Source organism: Centropristis striata, chromosome 8, assembly GCF_030273125.1.
Source record: "Centropristis striata isolate RG_2023a ecotype Rhode Island chromosome 8, C.striata_1.0, whole genome shotgun sequence".
NCBI lineage: Eukaryota > Metazoa > Chordata > Actinopteri > Perciformes > Serranidae > Centropristis > Centropristis striata.
Window position 1 is genome coordinate 28064405 of NC_081524.1, and position 23952 is coordinate 28088356.

The 23952-nt window shown below is 41.7% G+C and overlaps 1 protein-coding gene across 1 annotated transcript in view; it reads right to left on the minus strand.

Annotated features, from left to right (window-relative positions):
- LOC131976529 (intermembrane lipid transfer protein VPS13B-like) overlaps positions 1–23952 on the minus strand; it is a 353761-nt gene that overhangs the window by 192587 nt on the left and 137222 nt on the right. Inside the window, exons 20-22 of the mRNA XM_059339603.1 lie at positions 19126–19235; positions 16234–16366; positions 1527–1657 (exon numbers count right to left, since the gene is read on the minus strand). Of these exons, the coding sequence (XP_059195586.1) occupies positions 1527–1657; positions 16234–16366; positions 19126–19235 (374 nt within the window). The remainder of the gene's footprint in view (positions 1–1526; positions 1658–16233; positions 16367–19125; positions 19236–23952) is intronic.

Below are 23952 nucleotides of genomic sequence, written 5' to 3' on the forward strand. Positions count from 1 at the left end.
TAAGTAAGCCAGGCATCCTGATCAGGTCTATCATCATGAGAGTATGAGCCTGACCGTAGTATTTAGCGCAATTCTGGTGCTTACAGTGGCCAACCAAAAAAACAGTATATTTTTAGAAAATTCAAAATTAATACTTTGGGTAAATGTGGTCACCAGTTTAGCAGTAATGTTTGCACACTGGAGACCAAGAGTCATAAATAAAGCCATTACTGGACATTACTGGACAACAAGATGTCCATATTCCCCATTCAGTAACATATTGAAGCACATAAGTACTGTGTGTGTAGACACACATGTGCACACACCATGACGTTCTGTTCCTGCATCAAGAGGAGCCCTGTCAGAGAGTTGTCAGCACTTCCTGATGTATTTCAGATGGGGCTGGTTGTGATGTGGGCTCTGCTAACTGGTCCAGTCAAGATGCAGCAAGCATCCACACAATGGGAGCACTTAACAATCCACTTAGACACTTAAAACCGACAGACAGGGACATCCAGCAAGCCAGCCAGCCAACCAGAAAGTCAGCCCACCACAGAGCGACATGAGACGCTACGTATGCATCTGTATGTAAAACAGGCTAATGAGCTAACAGCTAACAGAGGTCCCTGGAAGCCATATGGCCACAACCACAGAGAGAGCTAACCTGGGTTGGGCTTAGCTAAGCCTCAGTACCTCAAAGAAAAAGAGGAGGATGGGGAGAGGGGTTAGTGGTCTCTAAAGTAGATTTGGGACTGGAAATGTAAAACTGCTCCTGGACGTGTACGACAGCCAATCATTTCTGTATAAAGTCAAGTCAGAGAGCAAAACTTTGGCACTTTTGCTGATGGTGAAGATTGGAATCTCTTGGGAGGTCAAGGATTCAAACATTTATTACAATATATTACCACAATTGCAACAGATCGCACCATGAAATGTGGTTGTAGCCCCCTACACATATTGAAAATGTGTAAATAAATTCAAAATATCTAAATTGGAATAGAATATAAATAGGCATAAACGATAATAGAAGAAACTATAAAAAAGAAGCACTTCAGGAACACACTTACACACACACAAAGGGTACTGGTTCATATCATTATAGTATTTTCTAATATTCTGAATGTATTTCTATTTTATAATTGTGTTTCTTGTCTATGTACCAAAACACACAAACAAATTCCATGTATCTGCGTTTTTATATGAAATTCTCATATGGCAAAATCAACAACAACATCATTTCCTAGACATTTAAAGTCAATATTGATAGATACTGCATGTGGATGCTAGAGTTCAGAGAATATAATTGTAATAATGTGAGCTTCTATGTGTCGCTCAAAATTATTGCAGCAGGGGGGACTCTTGCCATGGGGGACTGAGCCCCTACTGCTAGAGTATAAGGACATATTACTGGGCCATTCTTCCAACAACAGGACTGGATATAGTGAAATCTTGAACAACATTGACTGATAAGCAACATCAGAGGACCACCGACCAAAGGAAATGGGCATCGCATACTAAGAATCATGGTAGAGTGTATAGTTTGGTACCTGTAGAGTAAGGCGTTTAACAGCATCCCAGGCTTGGGCGATGAGCTCCTTCATTCTCTCTTCTGAGGTTGTCCATGACTCCACTGCTGTGTCTGGCATCACCTTCATTGGGATGGAAAGGGGGCGAGACTCTGGAAGAGAAAGAAAGTGCTCCAGTAATGTGTGTTCCCAGTATTAATGTGACTTGGTTTTTTGTTTAAAGTTCTGGTAATTAACCCTTTTTACCACAAAGTACTATAGAACACTCAAACATATTAAATAAAATCAATATATGGTACATGAGACTTTGTATATTCCTGCATTAATTCTTTATTTAAGTCGCTTCATAATTCACTGTTATTTTCATTTTCTGTACAGTATCATGTTATATGATGTTTAACTGACACTTCATTGAGGTGATGTAATGTTGGCACTCAGGTTTCTTGTCTCCTGCAGCAGGAGAGGGAACTATGAGAACTGAGAGAATGCACGCACACACACCCATAGAGTCCGAGACATTACATGTCCTAGTGTGCCTGCTGTGGTCCAGACGAAGGTCGATTGTCTGCTCTGACACTCATGGCAACGGCCAAGCACACAAATCCCACAGCAACAACCTCCGCAATAAGCCATTGTGCTAACCGTGTTAACCCGAAGGTCAGAAATCATCTTCAGTTCAGACAGTTCTTGTGAGAGAGGAAGACGACACAGAGATAAAGGAGAAACTGAGAATAAGAGAGCGGTGCAGATGCAGAAATGGAAGAGAGTGAGACAGAGGCATATAGACAGAACACATATTCTACCAGGTTAGCCTGAGGTCTGTGGATGTTAAAGCCATCAGGACGTCAGAGGTGAGGGAAGGGGGGTCCCTCTAAAGACACATTAAGACATATTCCATGATTTAAAGGTCTGCCTTGCTCAGCACCTCTATCCCACAGTTGTCATGAAACAGTGGTGATGTCACAGCACCACTGTGCCTCCTCAGACACCACGCTCCCAAATATCACTAAAACAGCAAAATGGGTTGACATGGCAACAAGAGGGTGTTGCCAGGGCAATGGAGAAATGGATGATTGGTTACTAGTGACGAGGGTCACAGGTATGTGTGTGTAAAATGTGTGTGTGTGTGTGTGTGTGTGTGTGTCTTTAAGTGGAAGAAACCAGACTGAAGGCCGAGATCATCGTGTCTGGACTCTCTTACAGTATTTTCTCACACTCAGCATCCAGGTGCTTCTGGCATATAGGGACTATGAAATGGACTGTTTTTGTCATGATGCCTACAATCAGAGTTGCATCATTACATACTTTGCACAGTACTTTGACCACGCTGTACATTTTGTACATTTGACAACCCATATTTTCCAATCTGCCTTCTCCCTCATTCTTACCCGTCTACAGCTACATTGTTTCTGTGAGCCTTGTACACAAACGATTCTAATGTTCATATACTTTACTAAATATCCATATAGTCACAGATGGCAAAAATTGACTTTGACAGGACAGATTGTGTTTCATGGACTGTCTTTCATTGAGTAATGTGCAGAGAGTGCTGCACAAACCACTGTGATATCATTGGGTTGTCAATAGTGTTTTGTTGTAGAGGGCTGTGTGTGTGTTAGAGTATTCCTGTCATACTGCATTAGAGAGCTGTTTCCTGTTCAGCTCTGCAGGGGATCCATATAGACATGACAAAGCTCTGCGGCTGCTGCTCTCTGTCATGTGGCCCAGCTGTCTAGACTAAGGAGACTTTACCCCAAAGACTGGACATGCTCTGTGTGAATGTGTGCTTATTTGTAGAGGAGGTAGTGACAAAGTTGTGTATTTGCATGTGTAAGTTTTTGTGTGCATGAGTCAATGTCTGCACCCACGTTGACATCAATGTTTGTGCACTCCCCCAACTCCATTACTTTTACATTACTACTTTAAACTCCATTGGTGGTTATCACTGGAAATACCGCAGTCTCACTACTGACGTCAGTGTCCTGGTTACCCCCACCCCACCCCCCACCCCATAACCGGAATACAACATTGCCCAACCAAACAGCGCCTTACCACATCGGAAAATACAGGGCCAACATATATCTACTCACACCGCCCTGACAACGCACTACAGAATAAACAGTGAAACAGACCCCTGAGTGAGTTCACACCCTCAACAATCATCATCACTAATGAAATCTTAAAGTAAACAGAGACCACCCTTCTCAGTGTCAGTAACATCAATCCTGGTCACACACACTTGTCCCTCCAAGTTACCAAAATAATCTGTTACCCACACTGTCAGTGTGAGGGTGGAGTGGACTATCAGGCTGTGCGTGTGCATTTTAAAAATTACAACTATTATTCCTTTGAGTTTAAAGGTGCTCTACATGACATTCAGAACTTTGACAGAGCAGTAAACAAATATTTGCTTCCTCCATGTGTGTAGCAATCAGAGCTCCTCCATTCTTGGTTGTGGTAGCCAGTTCGGCCACGAGTGCATGCAAGTGCATGTGAGTACCCAGTCCATTTAAAAGTGACACCAAGGAGCACCCGTAAGAATCTGTATGCAACCAGAGCTAGAACGAGAGCCTTGTAGAGGCGATCCCTGTTCCAACTCTGAACCTCAGATATATCCTGGATGCCGTGTACATCACCTTTAAATGCACTATTGTGAATATGAATGCTTACTTAAGTAGGTATGCAGTGTGCCCCATGCACTCACATAAACCAGTGGAACTTTTATAATAATTGGGCAAAAAGTTAGAGCAACTACCACTGAATGTAGCTTTTAACACCCTGACCTTTTACTACCTTGTCATTTCAAACCACCTTCAAAATTTTCATTTAAATATTATTACTTTTTGGCCAGGCCTCAGAGGTGGTGCTCGGTGCAGTTCTCATCTAAAAACTGGTTATTGCCCATATCCCCTATATACGTAATGGCTCACCTTCACCTGAAATAGACCACGGAGAGAAGTCTTTTTTTATATACTTCGGGGGTAGGTAAGACTGTGAATGTCCTTCCCAAGAGAGAGTCTGTTAGGCCAATCAGAAAGTGTGCAAAAGTACAGCATAGGCAGTAACAATGCAAGGCCAGTCTGCTCTCCGCTTTGTTTTAAATACCATTCCAAGACTCTGTTTGTTAATCCTGGGGTCATTATTTGGAATGAAACTGCCATATCTTGTTATAGTGACTTGGCGCCTGCCATTTCTTCAGGGAGGGGATTGAAAAAAAGAGAGAGGCAGGCAGGGACAGGGAATGAGAAAGACAGAGAGAACACAAGAGGTCTAAATTCAAATGAAAGAGAAATATGACAGGAGCGCCCAAAGCTCTTAAACCTGCCCAGTCCTAACAAGTCCTGAGAGTCCTCTTAAAGTGGGGTTATTCCCCCTGTCTCGTGCCATCTCAGCCATGGCCTCATTTTCACCCTCTGTTAGGCCATTAGGCTAATATCTTTTTGGCCAAACTCTGATCGTACACCCTTCCCCTCTCCTTTCCTCCTCTGTTTTGTTCTCACTCTCTCCCACCACTCCCTCGTTCTCTCTTAATGTTCAGCTGTTGTGCGGAGCTGCCAGTCCAGACCCCTATAAACATGCTAGTGTTCTGATGGTGATTATTCATCCTCTTTATCAGCTCCATCACGTCTCACAGCAAGTGGAAGGCCCGGGTCTTTTTAAGCCCAGAGCGTGAGCATGTGCCATGTGATCAGAGAAAACGCAGAGACCAGAGCCCCATTACAACACGTTGACTTACAGGCGAGAAACAAATCAGCGTTGCCTCATTTCATGATGTACAACACAACACCGTCATGGCAGAGTAACATGCTGTGAAATGTGTGAGGGTGTGTGATGTGGCGAGTGTAAATCGCACATCATACAAATGCGCAATGCATGAGCACACACACAACACACACCGAGTCACACAACACTAACATCATAATAACCAGTTTCCACTACAGTTATTTCCAGCCTTCACAACAACAATGGCCCAAAGTATCCAGATATCCTCTCCAATGACTTGAGCAAGTCAACCATAAAAACTGCCTCATTGAGAGATCTCTGCATTTCCCCATGCTGCCTGCTATCTTTCTGGTATGTTCCCTTTTACAAATGGTTTACAGTGAGTTGAAGTGTTGTATATTCTGTTACAGCTGCGTGCAGAGGCAGCAATGGGGCTCTTTAATAAACCTGCGCGCCTATTTGTTTTGGATGCAAGTCGGTGTTTATTTAAATATTTATGTAATTCCATTTGTTATGGGGTTATTGAAGCCAGCATGAAAAAGTGGTGGAGTCGTCAGGCTAACTGAACAGGTGAGAAATGGGGGTGAGGGGGTGGCAATACGTTGTGTTTTAAAGTCAATTCATTTGGTTAAAGTCTCAAGTAAGCTTTTCTTCGGCAATTCAGGCCAAGTCATGTCTTGAGTTAAGCCAAGTCAGGTGAAACCACAACATAAAACATACATTTTCAACTGATAACAGCAATTTAATGAGGCATTAAATGATGTGGTTCCATTTTAAAATGTGATCCAACACTGAAACGTAGAGATTGTGATTCAATGTATCTGTGGCTTGCAGAAATGTACATTACAATGCCAACGCTTTATTTTGATAATTAGGTTGATTAGTGATATCAAGGGTGTAGTGGTTAGCACCCTTGCCTCACTGCAAGAGGGTCGTCAGTTCAACTCAGGCCTGCAGCTCGAGTTGAACGTTAGCTAGCTATGAAGTCGTGAGAGAATAAATTAAGTCTGGCTTTTGTTAGCTAACATCAGCACTCACAGAAAAATAACAATCTAAATAAGTCTTTAACAGCGTTTGATGCTGTAGTCTGGAATCTTTGATGAGCAATAGAGTTAGGTGATGTCTATTGAATTGAAACCAGAGCCAAACATTGTCATGGTGATGACATTGTTGTTTATATAATGTCTTGTATACTTTTTATGTATGCTGTATATTAATTATAATTTTATTTTTCACACTATTGAGCCGATTCAAAGCCTATTCTCAACTACTCTCCTACCCATTTCTTCAGCCAACTATTCCTTCCTATGTGATGCATGGATCAGTGTATATAAATATGCACCACCAGACACTAAAATAGACCTGAATAGGAAACAGCTAACTTTATCCATTATAATAGAAAAGTTGTCAGTACTGAGATAGCGGGCTTTTAAGTCACAAAGTCAGACTTGATTCAACATCTGTGCTGCCAGCTATGCTATAGGAAGTCCCCTCTCCAGTCAAGGTAGTTGTGGAGGGAAAATACTTTTCAATTTAGGCGTGTGGAGACAGAATGATGTCTCTGGCGAAAAGAAAAGTGAAAAAAAGGATCACACACATTTCCAATCGCAATTGCCATCACTTTCATCATCATTATCATCAGAGTTCAGCCTGGTCACACACAAAGTCGCAATCCAACCTATACAATATTTAGTTGAGATACTTATCTAAAAAAAGAGAGGAGAGTTTCTGACAACCACACCATGACACAACATGTAAAGAATGAAAATAAAAAGACACATATTCTCAGTGTGACACAAAGACCCTTTGAAACGTCCCTTGTGAAATCATCTCAACGCAGTTTCCAATCCCCTCCTGTTCCTCTGTCATCTGAACCAAGCCCCCTCCTGCCTGCACACTAATCCACGCTTTGTCTGATGAACCGCAACTCAACCCCAACTTCCCTCTCTGCTCCTCTCACTTCAACCTCGAAAACCACAGCCAACATCCACAAGGGCTAATACCCTTATCATTCATGAAGGCCGAAAAGGGATACATAAGGACAAATGCATTCCCCGCAGACTGTTCTGTCTGTCCTGGAAGTCAGAGAAGGGTTTGCATGGGCTCATCAGTGTGCAGAGGCCAGAAGTCCCCTACAGACTACAACCATGCTTCTCAGTGGGGGCCTCCTATCTCATTATTCCTCCCCTTTCTTGTTTTCTTTCCCCACTCCAACCATCATTACCTTGATAAATTATTGACTTTACCAGAAAAATTAAACTATATAAATAACTCCACAATGAAAATATTATCCCCTTCTGAAAAGTGAACAGCAGCCAATAAAAACCTGCCTGACTTCCATCAGGCTACTTGGGTTTGGATTATAGTTATGTATGACTGTGTAGTTCTGCCTGAAGTCCTCTCATCAGTTCTCTATTTCTTTCATATATGTGTATATGCAAGTGTATATTAGTTTCCCTCTGCTGTTTCTGTCTCCAAAATATATGGATTTATTTCTTTCCAGAATATACATCTCTCAACCATGCAACCTGGACTTTCTTTCCTGTTCCCAAATTTTTTTGCTGACACATTACAGTTGAGATCACAGAAAAGCCATCAGTTCAGAAATGTTTTGTGAGGCCCACGGACTCAACCACCACATATTGTCTTCTACCTTGCAGATTGACAACATGAACAATGCACATGTTTTCATGTCTCTCTTTCTCTTTCTGGTGTTCCCAGTAAACAACAAAAATTACATCTAATCCCATCATCCAGACCACTAGCAGACAGGAACTAAGACAACAGTTCTTGTTCCAACCTTTATGAAGCACAGCCAGATTGTAGGATAGGTTTCTCAGCAAAAGAAGTATGTTCTCACAGAGCCAACGGCTAATTTTAGGATTGAAAAGGAAAGCCAGTGAGATCATTACTCTGGTAGATTTTAGAGAACAATGAGAAGCTCGGGACTCAGGAGGCTCTCGATCAGAAACACAGTGCTGCTGCCAATAAGAACATTCATTAGGGACAAATAAAGAAAATACTTAGAGGCTAGTTTTATGTGAACCAATTTGTGGCGTAATTGTGCGGGCAGACAGAAATCGACCTCAAACTGAGAAGAAACGACTTGTTTTCAAAGTCTCCGTTCCATGGCCTTTCTTGTAAAGGATAATCACACAAAAACAACTGTTAACACTTCTGATGATGTTACTAAGCAATATTCAAACAAACCTGTGATGAGAGTTAAGTTATCAGCGTTGTGTTTAGTTTTTAAAAATGAAGTCAAAAACCTCAGTCTTTAGTCTATCCACCAGGATATTTAATCAGACATCATACTTTGACCAAAAAAACCTGATGGTCTGACCAGAAATATTAGCTATTATGAAAGCAAACCAGAGCCATACAATTATGAAAAGGGAGAATTGTGGAGAAACAATGTTTAGGAGAAAAACCACTTGGACAAGGCTAAAAAATGAGTATTTGTACAGTACATGTACAGAGTATATAAGATTACAAAAGACAAACCAATTCAAAGAGATATATGATTCCTTATGTGATGGAGAGCCAACCTTAATTGCAGATGTGTGTCTTTAGTAACATGAAAATATCTGTAATATATTTTCCCATGTGCTGTGTTCAAAGTCAAAGTCTCTGTCATCCACCGGAACTGGCTTCTGTCCAACTCAGCCAGTGCTGGTTCCGAGAGTAAGTGTTTTGTAACATGTACCCTGTATATTTAACATGTGCAGTGACCAAAACCAGAAAGGAAGAGAGACAGAGTGAAATATTGTGTTGCCAAATGGAGTTGAGTGGATATGGGTTCTAAGATTGGAGCTGGGCAGCGCCACAGCTCCAGTATGATATCACCTTGCCCGCAGTGCTTTATGGGGAAATGATCTGCAGTGAACTGGTCCTGTGTGTCTCTGTACATTTGCCTACACATTAACAGGCACCTTACTAAAGCCTGCAGGAAAGTCCCCCTTGATTACTACGAAACTGTAGCTAGGCTGAATGTTGTAACAAAACAACATAACACTCTCTTTACATCATAAAAGTGCCAGGCATGCGTTCAAATGGCCAATTGGAAGCAGGGACATCTAGCTAGTGCAATTGTTCTGAGGAGGCTTTGAACTGCTGAAAACTCTGAAAATGATTTTCTTCCAGTGGATTATGATTTATTCTGCAATTCCCTGAGGTGATTTCTGTGGGGAAATCAATAGCTCCAGTGGAAAACTATGATAATCAATAGGCACAGAAATAGACTGCTCCTGCCAATTTATAATCATGCGGAACAAAACACCGCTCTATATCAATATTACATACATCCAGCACATCAGGTCATTTAATCTTATAATAGTATTTCAAACAACCACACTCTGGACATCGAAACTGATAACTTATATTTTTTGAATTGGCTATTTTAATGCATGGTAAGAGGACCTATCATGGGCTTCAGAGTGTCTCAGGGGGGCCATGGGCCAGAACAGTACGTATTCTGGAGCAGAAAATATTACTGTAGTGGACTCTGGGAGGAATCAGTTGAAACAACTTTCAGTATGTTCCAATAAGGGATCAACAGCAGCGCTGAGGGAATGAACAATGTTTGTGGTATTAAAAGTAGGGACATAATGGACTTAATTTGTAGCATATTTAATAGCAGCAGTAAAATCAAAGATTTGTATGAAAACAAATTTTACAAGGTAAAAAATAATAGCGAAAACATGTAAAAAGACTAAAAACTATATATGACTGGATTTTGGAGTTAGACCACTAAACTGTTTTTCTCCATCTCCGTGTTCAGGATGTTTTGGGTGTGTCTAAAATCATGATTTGATGAAGCACTGGAGCTTCCTTATCATAACTCCGCCCCCATCACTATATAAGTATCTTTACCAACGATGGCTAACTTTGATACATTAACTGCATGGCTTTTGTCTGACTGCAAACAGCGGCACTTACACCCGACATGAGAGCAGATCTCTGTAGAACACGCAAACAGAAACACCAGATTTATTCTCCGCAGGTTGTTTGACATGAACATTTTGAGAGAGACAGAGAGTCAGTGTGACAGCAGCAGAGTCACCGGAGGTTGTATATCTCATATCAGGTTTTAGCGCCTTCAGCGGACACGCCCCCAACGTTTCAAAGTAGAGAATACCAGAAATGTGGCCAGAGAGTAAGTAATCCAACACACAAACACACACCCACTAAAGGTTCCATCTTTGCATCTAATAAAACACTTCTAGGTTACAGGCTTGCTAGCCTTAGCACTTAGCATTTACCAGAGCCACGTTAGCAAAGCAGGCTAACACCTAGCTTAACAGCATAACAGCATCAAAACCAACGTTGTTTCCTATAGAAACTTCATGACGTCTTCTCCTGACAGTCAACTGAGTAGCAGCACCAGAGGCAGTCCAGTTGGCTGGCAGCCCTTGTTCAGCCTGAGCCAATCTTATGTGTTTACTCCCCATGCATCGCTTTGAATGGCAGTTCGAACATGTGTTGACTCCAACTGGCAAACAACCTGCGCCTCTCTCTTCTGTTTACCAAAATAAATGACCAAAGACTGAAAAATAAAATGTCTTCTGCAGTGATTACAACCCCCTTAGAGTCTCCTGAGAAATTATATGCCGGCAATAAATGTACAGCTAAAATCAACCTTGTCATACATCTGGATGTTTATTTGTAGTCACGTTAAAACAACAACATTAAAGCTATTGAGGTGAATGCCAAATGACAATTTAACTAAAAGAAGAAAAACAGAATGCCTCACTGTGTACCTGCTCCAAAAGGGGGGAAATTATGTGGTCCATTTAAAATCATTTGTACATCAACACAATTTATTTCTCAGTGTGATTATTAATTTACCTGAAAACCTTGCTCCATTACAGCCGATGAGATTAAGGTCCATATAGACACAATGGTCATTTTTCAACTATTTTCACATAAGCTTTACCCTGTTATACATCATTATGAATTATTGATTCAACCTAAAATAAACAGTTGGATTGGGAGTCCTTGGGTAAACATGCAGCAATTACAAATAGATTGTAAAAAAAATCCATCACATTGCTCTTTGCGGCTCACAGATAAAAATGCATCCTGCTGACAAGAAAAAGCAGAAGACAGTTTTATGTCCAGCTAACAGTCAACAAAGTATAAACACCACAGGCAAACATGATAAACTAATAACGATGTTGGATTCAAGGGCTGACCCTGGCCAGTGTTTTTTTTTAACACAACAGCTAGACCAGAGTGAGCTCCCATCATCTCCCTCCTGTTTAAACACCCAGCTCCTTATTCACAGTGTGCTCCACACATGGTAAAGCAATTAATAAATCATCTTTAGAGAGCCTAATTCCAATCATAACATGTTAGATGTCAGCAGCTCTTCTCATGAGGTGACTGGGGAGGAGGGTGCTTTACAAGGGAAAATCCACCCTAACAACAGATTCCACATATGTTATTCCCATGACCTTGAGGCTTTGAGGAGTCCTGGCCCGGCACCATGTACGAGCATGACCCATTTCAGTTACAGTTATGGGGTTAACATATGAGAATTCCGTTTTTGGGTGGATTTTTACCTGAGCTGCCTAAGCAAATGGCTCTTTCCACAAAATTCTCCATTAAACAACTTTTACCCAGAGGGAAACTAAATATCTGGATAGATCAGTCTACATATCAAGTTTCTGTGTCTTGAGTATCTACCCCAGCATGGCCAGCCAACCCTCGGGAATATAAAGAATTAACATTCCATTTATCATTCTCCAATTAATCACAGGAACAACCTATTACTAAGAGAAATGAGGTGGGCACAATTTTAATTTATGAAGCTCAAAAAAGTGTATCAAGTATCACCACAATTCAGCAACCCAAGAAGATGTGGGGAGTTAAAATTGTTAATTGACGGCCCATATGACATATAAAGTCATCTTCACATCCAGAGAAACAACATAGTTAATTGCAGGAAGGATGCATTATTATGTAACAAGGATAATGTGGAACTCTCGTTTTGAGATGAAGGAAACAAAATACTTGCTATGCTGCAAGTCCTGTAGTCTATCAAGGTCTCATGACTGCAGGAAGCTTATTGTTTCACCATGATTAAAACCACGAGGGCTAAATGCCTCTGCCCTTTTTTATTCTGATTGCTGGCGGAAACAATTTGTAACTTTTCATTACATCTACTCCTGTAACACCGCAGCAATTTCCAGAGAAGATGCAATTCATTTACTTCCAAGTTCTAATCCAACATAGAGAGCTGGATTGGGGGCTGAATTTAAACAAAAAACAGTACCAGCACCGAGTTACCAATGTCTTGTTTTTACTTCATAAGAGAAATATTTGGATAAGGAAGAGCTTGAGTCTGACTCAGTATATGCTTCTCACTAACTAATGCAGTGCAACAATGAGATGCCTTATACAAATAGGTCTAACACTAAACACTCCAACAGATACAATTTTCAGGCCAGATGTGCTGAACACTTAACACTGTAACGGCCAGCACACTGTATGTGAATGTGTGCGTTAGTGGTCAGCTGCCTTGGGTTTTTTAATGATGCCAATATTTAGAGAGCTGGGAGGCGGATGGTCAAAATACAACACAGATATCTTTTTTTCGTTACATCAGATAAAATAAACAATGTAATACATTTAACAAAATTGCTGAACTTAAACATTTATTTAACACTGCTATTGTCTGCAATGTCTCTGCCTGCACTCTCACTGTAATAACCCATTTTATATTTAAAAATATATCCACTAAATAAATTATAAAATAAAATTAAAAACTATGAAAGAAAAACGAATAGAGTTTAAGAGCAATCAGCATCCGCATGTATCAGCAGATAGCAGCATCTTCTTGTTCCTAAGAGGAAACCGTAATGCGTAAACTTATATAAATATAAAAATAAATAAACTATGTAAGTAGGAGTGGCCTTCCCTGGTGTTGGCCTACAAAGCTGCATCCATATGTGACTGTAGACAGGTATGGGCCAATTCCTTTTAGCTCAAATTGATATTTATCAGCCGGCTTAATTGACAGTCCAGGCCCATCGCAAGTATGTGTGTGTCATCTGTTCATATTAAAATCCAGTCTCGGCTTATTTTTCAGTCATTTAACACCTCTGTGGTACAACCCAGATCCCAAAAAGGTTGGGATTTTGTCAAAAACGTAAGCAAAACGGAATATAATAATTTGCAAATCCTTTGTCACTGAGAGCACTGAAAACTGTACAAGGCCATTATACTTTATGTAAACTTTACACAGCATCCCAACTTGTTTGGATTCAGGGTTGTAGACAGTGACAGTAATGCAGACAGCGTAACTAAGAAAAGGTGAAAAACTTAACAGAAATACAGACAGACAGCCGCCCAGACAGAAAAACAAAAAGTAACAGAGATAGACAGCTGGGGCATGCACATTGATGACCAGTGTACTCTCAGTAGAGTGTTGCTGACAAGCTTCAGCCCAATTGAGCTTTCTTTGTAGAGCCACGGTTTCTGTTTACTGCAATCCCTAATGAGAGAATATCTTGTTGAGATGTGAGTAAGCAAAAGATGCTGCGGTATGGAAAAGCCATTAGTGCAGATTTTGAATGAAACAAGGAACAGAGGGAAAACCAGGAGGAAAAGGCAGCGTGACCTTTCAGCTGTGAGCTTTTAAAGCGAGCAAGGAAATAACCCTAATGGCCTTTTTTAGACTCTGAAATGTCAAAGGAGCATTTTTCCTATCAAAACACTTGACATGGGGGGGGACGTCATAGACATACAATGTTATTTACAGCTACGGGATGACTTCACCCAAAACAGGGATTCATCACTCCTGTTGGGAACACATTTCCCAAGGACTTAAAAAAGAAGAAAAAAAAGACAAACAACCACTTGCTTATTTCCCCTGACTCTTCACAGCAATGCTTTGGCAGAGAATGTTTCAACCGTTAAAGTGTTTAAAGGACCTGGAACCTAAACACAGTGAGAGTCAAACAGTAGAGGCTGGGAAGAATTTTTATTTTTTTTCTACGTATTTATTTATTCGTTTCTTAAACTCTGTAAATAATTTAGTCACATAAAGCTAGCCAAGAAGTTCCATTGGATCACATTAATTAAATATCTATAGGGGAACATGAGAGAAAGGGGGTGGGCTATTAGGTTTATAAATACACCACATGAGTATTAAATGGAAACCATTTCTGCAGTCAGTAAAGCTCTGTGTTGTGTCATGGACAGCTCCTTAACAGAGTGACTGCTCCAGCCATCCTCCCAGGTAGTACTGTAAGAATGTATACTGTATAGTATGTGCGTGTGTGTAAGAATTTCAGGTAGTTTTTTGTAATCACCATACAGTATCCCCAAGGTCCACTAAATCGATTCCTTGCACTGTCAGTCAGTAAATTCCTCCCTCAAATGTCCTGCCACCATCAACAATTGGCTAAAAACTTATGGATACTCTTGCCGTGCTTCACAGTGTGCTCCTGACACTAAAGCAGTGGTTCCTAAACTATGTGACACAGAGACATGACAGATGGGCGAAAGTGACCGACAAGGAAATGTGATGCTTTGAGCTGATGCTTTTTAAAGTTTTGATATCCGAATATTCTTCCAAGCGGAACAGTAGTCTGTGATGTGCAGGTTGATCTGAAAACTGGCTTTGAGTTAATAAGTTACAGAAATAAAACACAGACAGACAGACAGACAGACACACACACACACACATACATACACCACACACACAGATACAACTTCATGTCCTTGGTGAGTTATCATGCTTATCTGTCAGGGTTCAGGTGGTTGATTAACACTTCCTAGATGAAGAAAACAAGTCAAGAAGAAAATATGATGGAGCCTATCTTGCTGTAAGTGTGGGAGATAAAAACACATTTGTGTGCAACATAGTATTAGCCTTTATTTTATTTATTAATATATTTATAAAATATTATATTTATTTATATATTAAATTTTCCGTGTAAAAGGTTTTATTCTATATTTATGTTTCTTGATTTTTCTCTTACTTTTTTGCTGCTACTGTTATTCACCAATACACCAAAGCAATTTCCTAATATGGGAAAACCTACTTAAATAATCAGAAATAAAGTGGTTAACGGGAGAAAATGTTTGAGAACCACTGCAGAGCAAGCCGTCACATCTCTGACAAGGTCCGGATCTGACTCTATCCTCCCTCAGACCATATCCTGTCCTCCTCTCTTCTGTTTCTCCAATCTGTCCATCTCCATCCAAAGGGTTCAGAGTTTCCTACTTAGAGACCAATTTGGAAAAATTCTGGAAAGGACCTAAGTAGGAACCACAGCAATGCAACATGAGTATGTAAGAGTGTGTGTGTGTGTGTGTGTGTGTGTGTGTGTTTGTGTCATGCACAGGTATATACATGTACATTTTAAACCTATCTGCCTTTACGTATGTGTCTGCATACATGTGTGTGCTGATGTTCATGTATTCTGTGAAGATGTCAGTTTATATGGTTTGTTCTGAACAGGGGGGTCCCAGAAAGCGGAAAACTGGCATGGAAGAAGTCTCCACACAGCCAAGCCACTCATCTATTCTGGGCATCCAGAGCCCACAGTAATACTACCAGAGGAGGAAAACAGAGGAGGACATGCCTGGATATGTGGTGTCCTCTGTGAAATGAGTTCACTCAGGTGTCAGCAAGCTGTAGTGTGTTATGTAACAACATAGTAACATGATTTCATTGCATAGAAACAAGGTTAAATGCGGTAAAATGTTGTTATTCCACTACTGAAAGACCATATCCTTAAACATAGGAACAGTGGTAGTTACTGAAAATATCAAGGGAGAAATAAATGCCTTTACAGTTTACATTTGTGTATTAATTTTGACACAAAACACTGAAAACAAACACTGAGAGAAGATCTTTTACAACCCTGTCCCCTTTATGTGTGTAAACCTCTTTGCTTCACTATGACGATGTCATGTTATCATAAGAAGTGCAATGTCATAGTAATATCTTTAAAATAAGAGCTATGGCACTGCTTGGGGTTTGTGAACCTACCTGTCACTGTCTTGGTTTTGACCGGACTGCTGGCATAGTCCGAAGCCTGATTAGAGGGCTGCTTGGCCAGTGGTGTGCTCCCTACCGACACCTCATCCTCTCTCCTCTTGGCCAGAGGAACTGAACCTGGAGTCTGCAATGACATCACAACATGATTGAGCACATATACGGCCATGGGAAAGGAAGTGTTGTTTTATTGTTGCGTGCATGTATTTCTTTCATTTAGTCTCTTTTAAAAAAGAGCATGTTATCAGGTGTAAAAGCAAAAATTATTAAACTATTCCTTAACATTATACAAACATTGTTCTGTCTTCTGTCTTATGACCTGGAGTTAAATTTAGAGAGATTTAAAGATCTGGGGTAATCATGAGACACAATGCATAATGCAATGCAAGACAGAAAGAGAGAAAGAAAGAGAAAAGAAAAATGCAGTGGAACACAACAGAGGCCTCCAAGACCAACAAGGACTAGTGACAGCTCCCTGTTTTTTTTGAGCAGTCTCCCATGCTGCTGGCAGACAAACACAAACACACACACACGCACGCACACACACGCACGCACACACACGCAAACACACTCTCTCTGGCAGTGAGATGGCTAAAAGACAGAAGAGTGGAAGGTTGGTCTGAAATAAGGAAACCCCATTAGCATCAGCCAGCAGCGGCAATAGGCTATGATGCAGCTGCACAGGGCTGCAGGCCAACCACATACTGCAGCCTGTGTAAACACACACACACACACACACACACACACACACACACATTGATGCAGTTGTTTTTCAATGACTGGGTCGGGACCCAAAGGCTGGTTGTGGTAAGATTAAAAATGGGCCCCCAAATTACATTAGTATTTGAAACTACTGACTGGGGTATGAAGCCAAATGCTTCTAAGGTTTTTGCAACTTAACATAGGGTGAATGAAATACTGTAGGCCAGTAGGTTAGTTGTCCAAGGTCATATGTGACTAGAAAATCATATTCAGGTGAGGTTAATATCCGTTTAGACGATGTTCAAAAAAACTCTCTTATTAGAAAGACATCCAAAGCACACACACACACACACACACACACACACACACACACACTGTATTGGAGGCGTTAACAACAAATGCATGTTTGAAAAAAAGAGTGTATAAATGACACTTAAATACTGTATAGACAAACCATATGGCTGTTTTGTTGGTTCATGTGTTCAAGGAAAATGCTTAAAAACAAATTATATAATATAGTTTGTACACTTTGTGGAAAATATGTGCTTGGCTACATTTTTATACTCGATGCTAAAAGCAGGTACCTTACCCAATGACCATTGCTCATTCCTGATGGATGACATAGTATGAGCTAACTCCTTCTACCACACACACTGAGGGGCAGTGAAAACAGCCAAGGCAAATGCCTGTTTGGTTCTCAACCTCCTTTTTTCTTCTTATTCCTTTTCTCTTCATTACCCACTAGCCCAAACATCTCCATGTACTCTGATTTGTGACCTGTGAATCTGTTTCCTGCTCGGTCTGGTAGTTCAAGTTGACTTTTAATTCATCATCCCTCTTTTCTTGATGCTGCCCTGTGTTTTTCCTTTTTCTGTTGTTTCCTCTCTGTTCCATACTATTCTTTACCCTTGTCCCATGCTTTTTGTCCCTCCATGTGTCCCTTCTCCTCTCTCTCTCTCTCTCTCTCCCTCCCTTTCTCTCTCTCTCTCTCTCCCTCCCTCTCTCTCTTTCTCTCTCTCTCTCTCTATGATACCCCTCTGTACCTCCCTCTCTCCATTGTTTGTGACTATACACGTCTCTGATACTTTAACTTGTCTTCATTTCCTCCCTCCCATTAACTTCTGTTTTCTTCTCCACACTCCTTTTTCATCTGTTCTACCAAAGCCCTTCCCATTTCTCTCTTTGTGTGACACATGTGTCCTTCTACCCCTGTCCATCTGTCCTAATTCCCTCCTTTCTCATCATTTCCTGCCATCCTGACCCTGCCAGTCAGTGTCCTCCCCTCTGTCCTTCACTGGCAGTTGTGTGGCCTTCAGCTGAAGGCCTCATCTAAACCAGCCAAGCCTTGAGAAGTTGCCCTTATAGGCAGCTGAGCTCACAAAAACACATGAACAACACACTCAGCCACATGTTTGCTGCAGCTTGTCTACACACACACACACACACACACACACACACACACACACACGAACGCACGTATGCACGCACAAGCACACAGCAGCTAAAGTTGTGTATCCTTCACACTGGCTACAGTTCAACTCATAACATCTGTTTACCCCCATACAGCAATAACCTCCAGAGTAAGGAGTTGGTGCAATTAACTCCCTCTCTCTTTGTCTGTCACACACGCATGCATGCTGACAGCCCTTCCAAACTGCAGGAGGCATGAAACAGAGCAAATTGTCGGGAAAAAAAACATTATAAAGTATTACAATATGATACTTTCATGTACTATATATATTTATGTGCCTTTATGGGGTGAACCTGTGCTATATCCCAGGCAATCAAACCGAGCATGTCTGCATGTGTGTGTGTGTGTGTGTGTGTGTGTGTGTGTGTGTGTGGTGTGGGCACAGAGCATTCAATGTCCATAACCATCACCATGACCCCTGTCAAATAAATAGAGAGAGAGTGGATGGAAGACAGGGAGCAGAGCACATGGAAAAAGGTAGCTGGGAATGAGAAGGCAATGGAGAGGGAGGGAGGGAGGGAGGGAGGGAGACATTTACATTCCCTTCCAGAACCGCTAAGAATGAGCGCAACAGTAGAATATTATGCAGGTACTCTGTTAATACAAATTACATGTATTAGACATGTGAAACATCAAAAGTAAAACGTGTTCAAATGCCAAAGTCCCAGGAGCAAAAGTGATATATTTTGTCTGAGAATGTGAGGATCAGGTACCTGCTGCTGTTGCCTGCTGCTTCCTCTGTGAGGTTGGTACAACAGCCATGTGCAGAAAACTGGGTCCACGTTGACAGCTATGCCCTGGACACTGACCAGTAGGACTGCACCTGGACAACACAAAAACACAGAAAAACAACACATCAGAGATATAATAATGCAGCTCTAAAGACAAAGACACTGAATGCCAGGAGGAATGAGAACTTTTTCCAAAAAAAAAAAAAAAAAGACTCAGAGGAAAGGATATTTGTACATCTGTCTTGCAGATATGTGCAGAATGATTGAGAAAAGCGGAAACTATCTAATCTCATATAGAGAAAAAAGGTGCTGATGCTGTTGCCGCAATTATTTCCACTAAGTAGGAGGCACATCGATACAGATCACTGAAATCAATGTAAGGTAATAACCAACGAGTGAAAGTGACTTAGGGCAAATCTGCTCAGATTGAGTGTCAGGTTGTTCCTCTCCCGTGCAGTTTACACTGTGTCCTAATGACCTGCTGGTGGGTATGGAGCCTGCTTGTTGGAGCGCAGCAAGGAGCACAGTTTGTTTCAATTGCACTGTTCAAAGTGGTATCACACTAAGCCAAGAATAACATTTTCTTTTGATAAATTTCTATGAAACTGGAGACTTTCTCTGGGTTTTGGTTTACTCTTAAATAATAATCTTTACCAACAATAAGCGGGCCCTGAGGTAATGCATTAGGATCCTATCAATAATGATTCCCATGCCGGCAGGATTAGCGCAGGGTCTCTGGCGTGCCGTGGAATGTCCCAGCATGACGATAGGAGGATGTTTCAGCTCTAGAAGGACTTTCAGCAGTTTAATGGAGCTTTGGACAAGACCCCGGTCTTCTGTTTCAGGCCCTGAGGCAAAGCTTTAAGTGTGTAAGTGTGAATGTGTAAATGTGTGTGTGCATTTCACCTCTGACAAAGCCTGATTGCTTGTTGCTTTGCCTAACATTTTAGTGTCTCTAAAGCATGGACAAAGCACAATAATAAACTCTCCCTCGACACACACATATTTTTGTTACACCAGCTCTCCAGCTTGGCAGGAATTGCTCCCTCCTCCATTATTCCCTGTGAACAATGCAAATAAAACAGCTCTAATTTGCTCCACTTTTACAACATTTAGTGATTTGTGGCCTGTGAGCCCTGTGTGTGTGTGTGTGCGCGCGCGTGCGTGCGTGTGCGTGTGTGTGTGTGTGTGTGTGTGTGTGTGTGTGTGTGTGTGTGTGTGTGTTTGCAGCATCAAGTACAAGTGTATATAAAAAGCTGGAGCAATTTGTATGTGATGTGTGAAGTCTGTGGTATGTGTGTGTGCATCTACAGTATGATGTAATGGTGTACGCATGTATCAATATTAGTGTCTGATCGTTATTCACCAGGTGCACTTTAATCCGGAGCTATGGTTTATTGCTGGTACAGAGTTCTTTCTGGGCAAAGGAGAAACGTTCTCACTGGATCAAGTCAGACTAACAAGCTTTTTTTTTCCTTTATCGCTTTATCTTTCCACCTTTTCTGACTTTTCTTCATGTCTATTTGGAAGCCGACCTAGTTATTGGTCATTTTATTGGCTGATATTGGCCTGGCACGGACATATCGCTATCTATGGGTACCTGGTTGCCTGATATATACCAAGATGAAAACCTGTTACATAATAGATAATGCAGAAAATAATGTGTGGGGTGATTTAGAAATTGTGTTATGCTATTTGTTGTCTTATTATTCATTCCTTATTTAAATGGTCAGCAATTGACTTATACTGAATGAACGGAACTGATGTTTATGTAACTTTTTTTTAACATGCTCTCTAATTGGTTGACAATGTAATGCATTGTATTTATAATGTATAATACTCAAAATACTCAAAAGCAGCCGCATAACAGAATTCAGTAAATGTTATCCCTCATTGTCTCTCTAACAACAGCCTTACTGGCATTTGTTCCATTCTAAAACCCTCCCTCACCTAATTCTTGATTCCTTCATCTGTACCTCTCCATTACAATTTGTCTCCTCCTTCTTCCATCCTTCCTTCCTTGCCCCCCTTTATCCTCCTTCACCCCTTTTTTCCCGTCCTTGTGAAACCATACCTCCACCCTTCCTCGTCATCCTACATCCACCTCTCTCCCCCTCCTCCTGACGAGGAATCACAACCTCAGCCCTGTGGCTTGAACTTCTATACCACAGTGTGGCTGCTTAATAGGCTTTGGCTGTGGCTGTAGTGCTGGGGCCCGACTTCAAGTGGTTTCATCATGGCCCAAAACAGCATGAGCCGTATAGGACCCAAAAGGCTGGGAATGAGCTGAGGAGTGAAGATGTATTCAATAAATTGACCCTAAATTGTGGTCTATGGGATGCACTGAGCACGACAAAGCACATTCAGCAGAAATGAGTCATAGCACAATAAATCATATAATTTAGTGGATAGATTGCTTATTTAACTGTTATTACAGGGATACATGAGCAAATAAAAATATATAAAATGCCTGATTGCAGATAACTCCTTCAACCACAGCAGATTGCACAGTATGAATATGCATTAAAGTCAATGCAGACTTAAGGCACACCATACTGCCACCAACTCTTTTCATTTTAAACAACAGTGACCAAGAAAATAAGTAAGTAAACTGAAGTAACTGGCACTTTTTTTTGTTTTTTGGGCATTTTTGCTTTATTGAAAGTGATAGATAGAAAGGGGGAGACAGAGGGGAGGACATGCGGCAAAGGGACCTCAGGCCGGATTCAAAACCGGGTCCGCCGCAGGAAGGACTCAGCCTTAATGGTTGCGCTCTACCAGCGTGAGCCACCGGGACGCCCCCGTAACTGGCACTTTGTCAGCAGTGTTAAAAGTGTCATGCCAGCAGCTGTCATCTTATTGTGGCTGTGTGACATGCCTGTTTGGCTTTTGCCAATGACAGCCATGACTATTTTGATAAATCACAACACCACTCAAAAAGTTCTCTTTCTGAAATTAACAGAGCAAACAATCTTCTCTCTCTCTCTCTAACCTTCTGCCTTCTTGACAGTGACACAGAAACAAAATATGTGTTGACCTGGCTTTTGAGCCTTTGAAGACCAAGGCTTTACCATTCACACTGTGTTTTCTTGTTTCATCACTGTGTTGACATAACTGCCGGAGAGTGACACCTCCTTTGAAGCGTGCAGCACCATGAAACGGCCTGGCATGCTCAGAGGGCGACCTCGGCAGCAGGCTAACTGTTGTTTTTCTCTGCTCTAACAGGGTGGCATATGAGTAATTACAGAATGTGATGACAATGATAACAGAGGTGTTTTTCTTACTTCCTAAATGATTCCTCAAAAAACAACAGCAGAAAACTGCTCAGTGGCCTAGAGTCTGAAAAAACACACAACCGCAAAATGTCCGTGCAGGCATCTGTGAAGACACACTTACCTTGACTCACCCACAGTGGACCTATTAATGTCAAAGGTGTTTTTTTTCTTTAGACCAGTAGAGTTAAAAGAGAGCATAGGGCTGCTGGTGTTGTTTTATGGCTGTCTGACATCAGGCTGCTCACAGCCTGAGGCTACAAAGCATGAGATCAGAATGAGAGAAGGCCTCTAACCTTTAAGCCCTGTTTAAGTTCTTCTTCTTCAGGGCCCCAGTAACGTATCAGCCACACATCTATCTGTCTTAGTATTGTCTTTTTTTTAGGTTATGTCGTTTATACATTGAGATTTTTGAATGCTAAATCTGCTTTTGTTCAGTCACTGCAAGCATGAAATTCAATAAACTGGGAGCGGTTAGGTCAGTGCAAGTTCAAAAACCACGTCCCACAGTGGAGACCAAAGCCCTGATTGGGGTTAGAGAGGGCACAACCTCCCAACTACAGGGCCATGACCCTACCATCAGAGTTACAGACAGGCAAGGAAAGGTGGGACTGCTCACCATCCACCCCCCGGGTAGACAGAGGGGGAAGGATTCATGTTCAAGCCAGCTAATCGCCTCCTCAGAATCGCTTCATTGTTGGACGTGAGGCAGCGCTGGGACCCTGCGTCCAGCTTCTCCAACAGAAAATAAATAAATATAGCCCAGCCCGCGTCAGCCAGATGACTTCTGACAGGTTTGGTTAATTTTGAAGCCAAGTAGCAAAACAAAACATTACGCCAGCGTGCGGGGCCTACGCTGCCTTTAATTGCTTTTCCGATGAGCTCATGACTCGAAGGTGTCCTGGAGCGAGCCATGCAGCCCGACAGGTGTTCTTCTGGTGTGTGTGTCGGTGTGAGTGACTATGAATGCGTGTGTGTGTGTGTGTGTGTGTGTGTGTGTGTATGAGAGAGAGACAGAGAGGGAGAAAGAGAGCTGGAGACTGTTGACACCACTGAAAAGGGAGTCAGCTGTGTGTGGGTGGGTGTGTAGGAACAGTGTGTGTCGTATGTTGTGTGTGTGTGTGTGTGTGTGTGAGTGTGTATGATAAAAGTGTCTATGTGAACATAAGGAAGTGTTTCTATTTGTATCCATTTGTGTGTGCCCTGTAGGACAGACACTGAGTCATGAAGCCACACACCTTCTTGCTCACTTAGACACAGACACACACAGACACAGACACACACAGACACACACACACAGACACACACACACAGACACACACACACAGACACACACACACACACACACACACACACACACACACACACACACACACACACACACACACACACACACACAGTACTGCTGTTCCCCTGCCGTGCTATGACCCAGCAGCCCAGGGGCAATGCCGCCGCAGGAGCCCCGGGGCTCAGGAAGGACACAGGCAGGTTTGACTGGAAACAGATCCTGGCCTACGGAAAGCCTGCTCTCACTCTG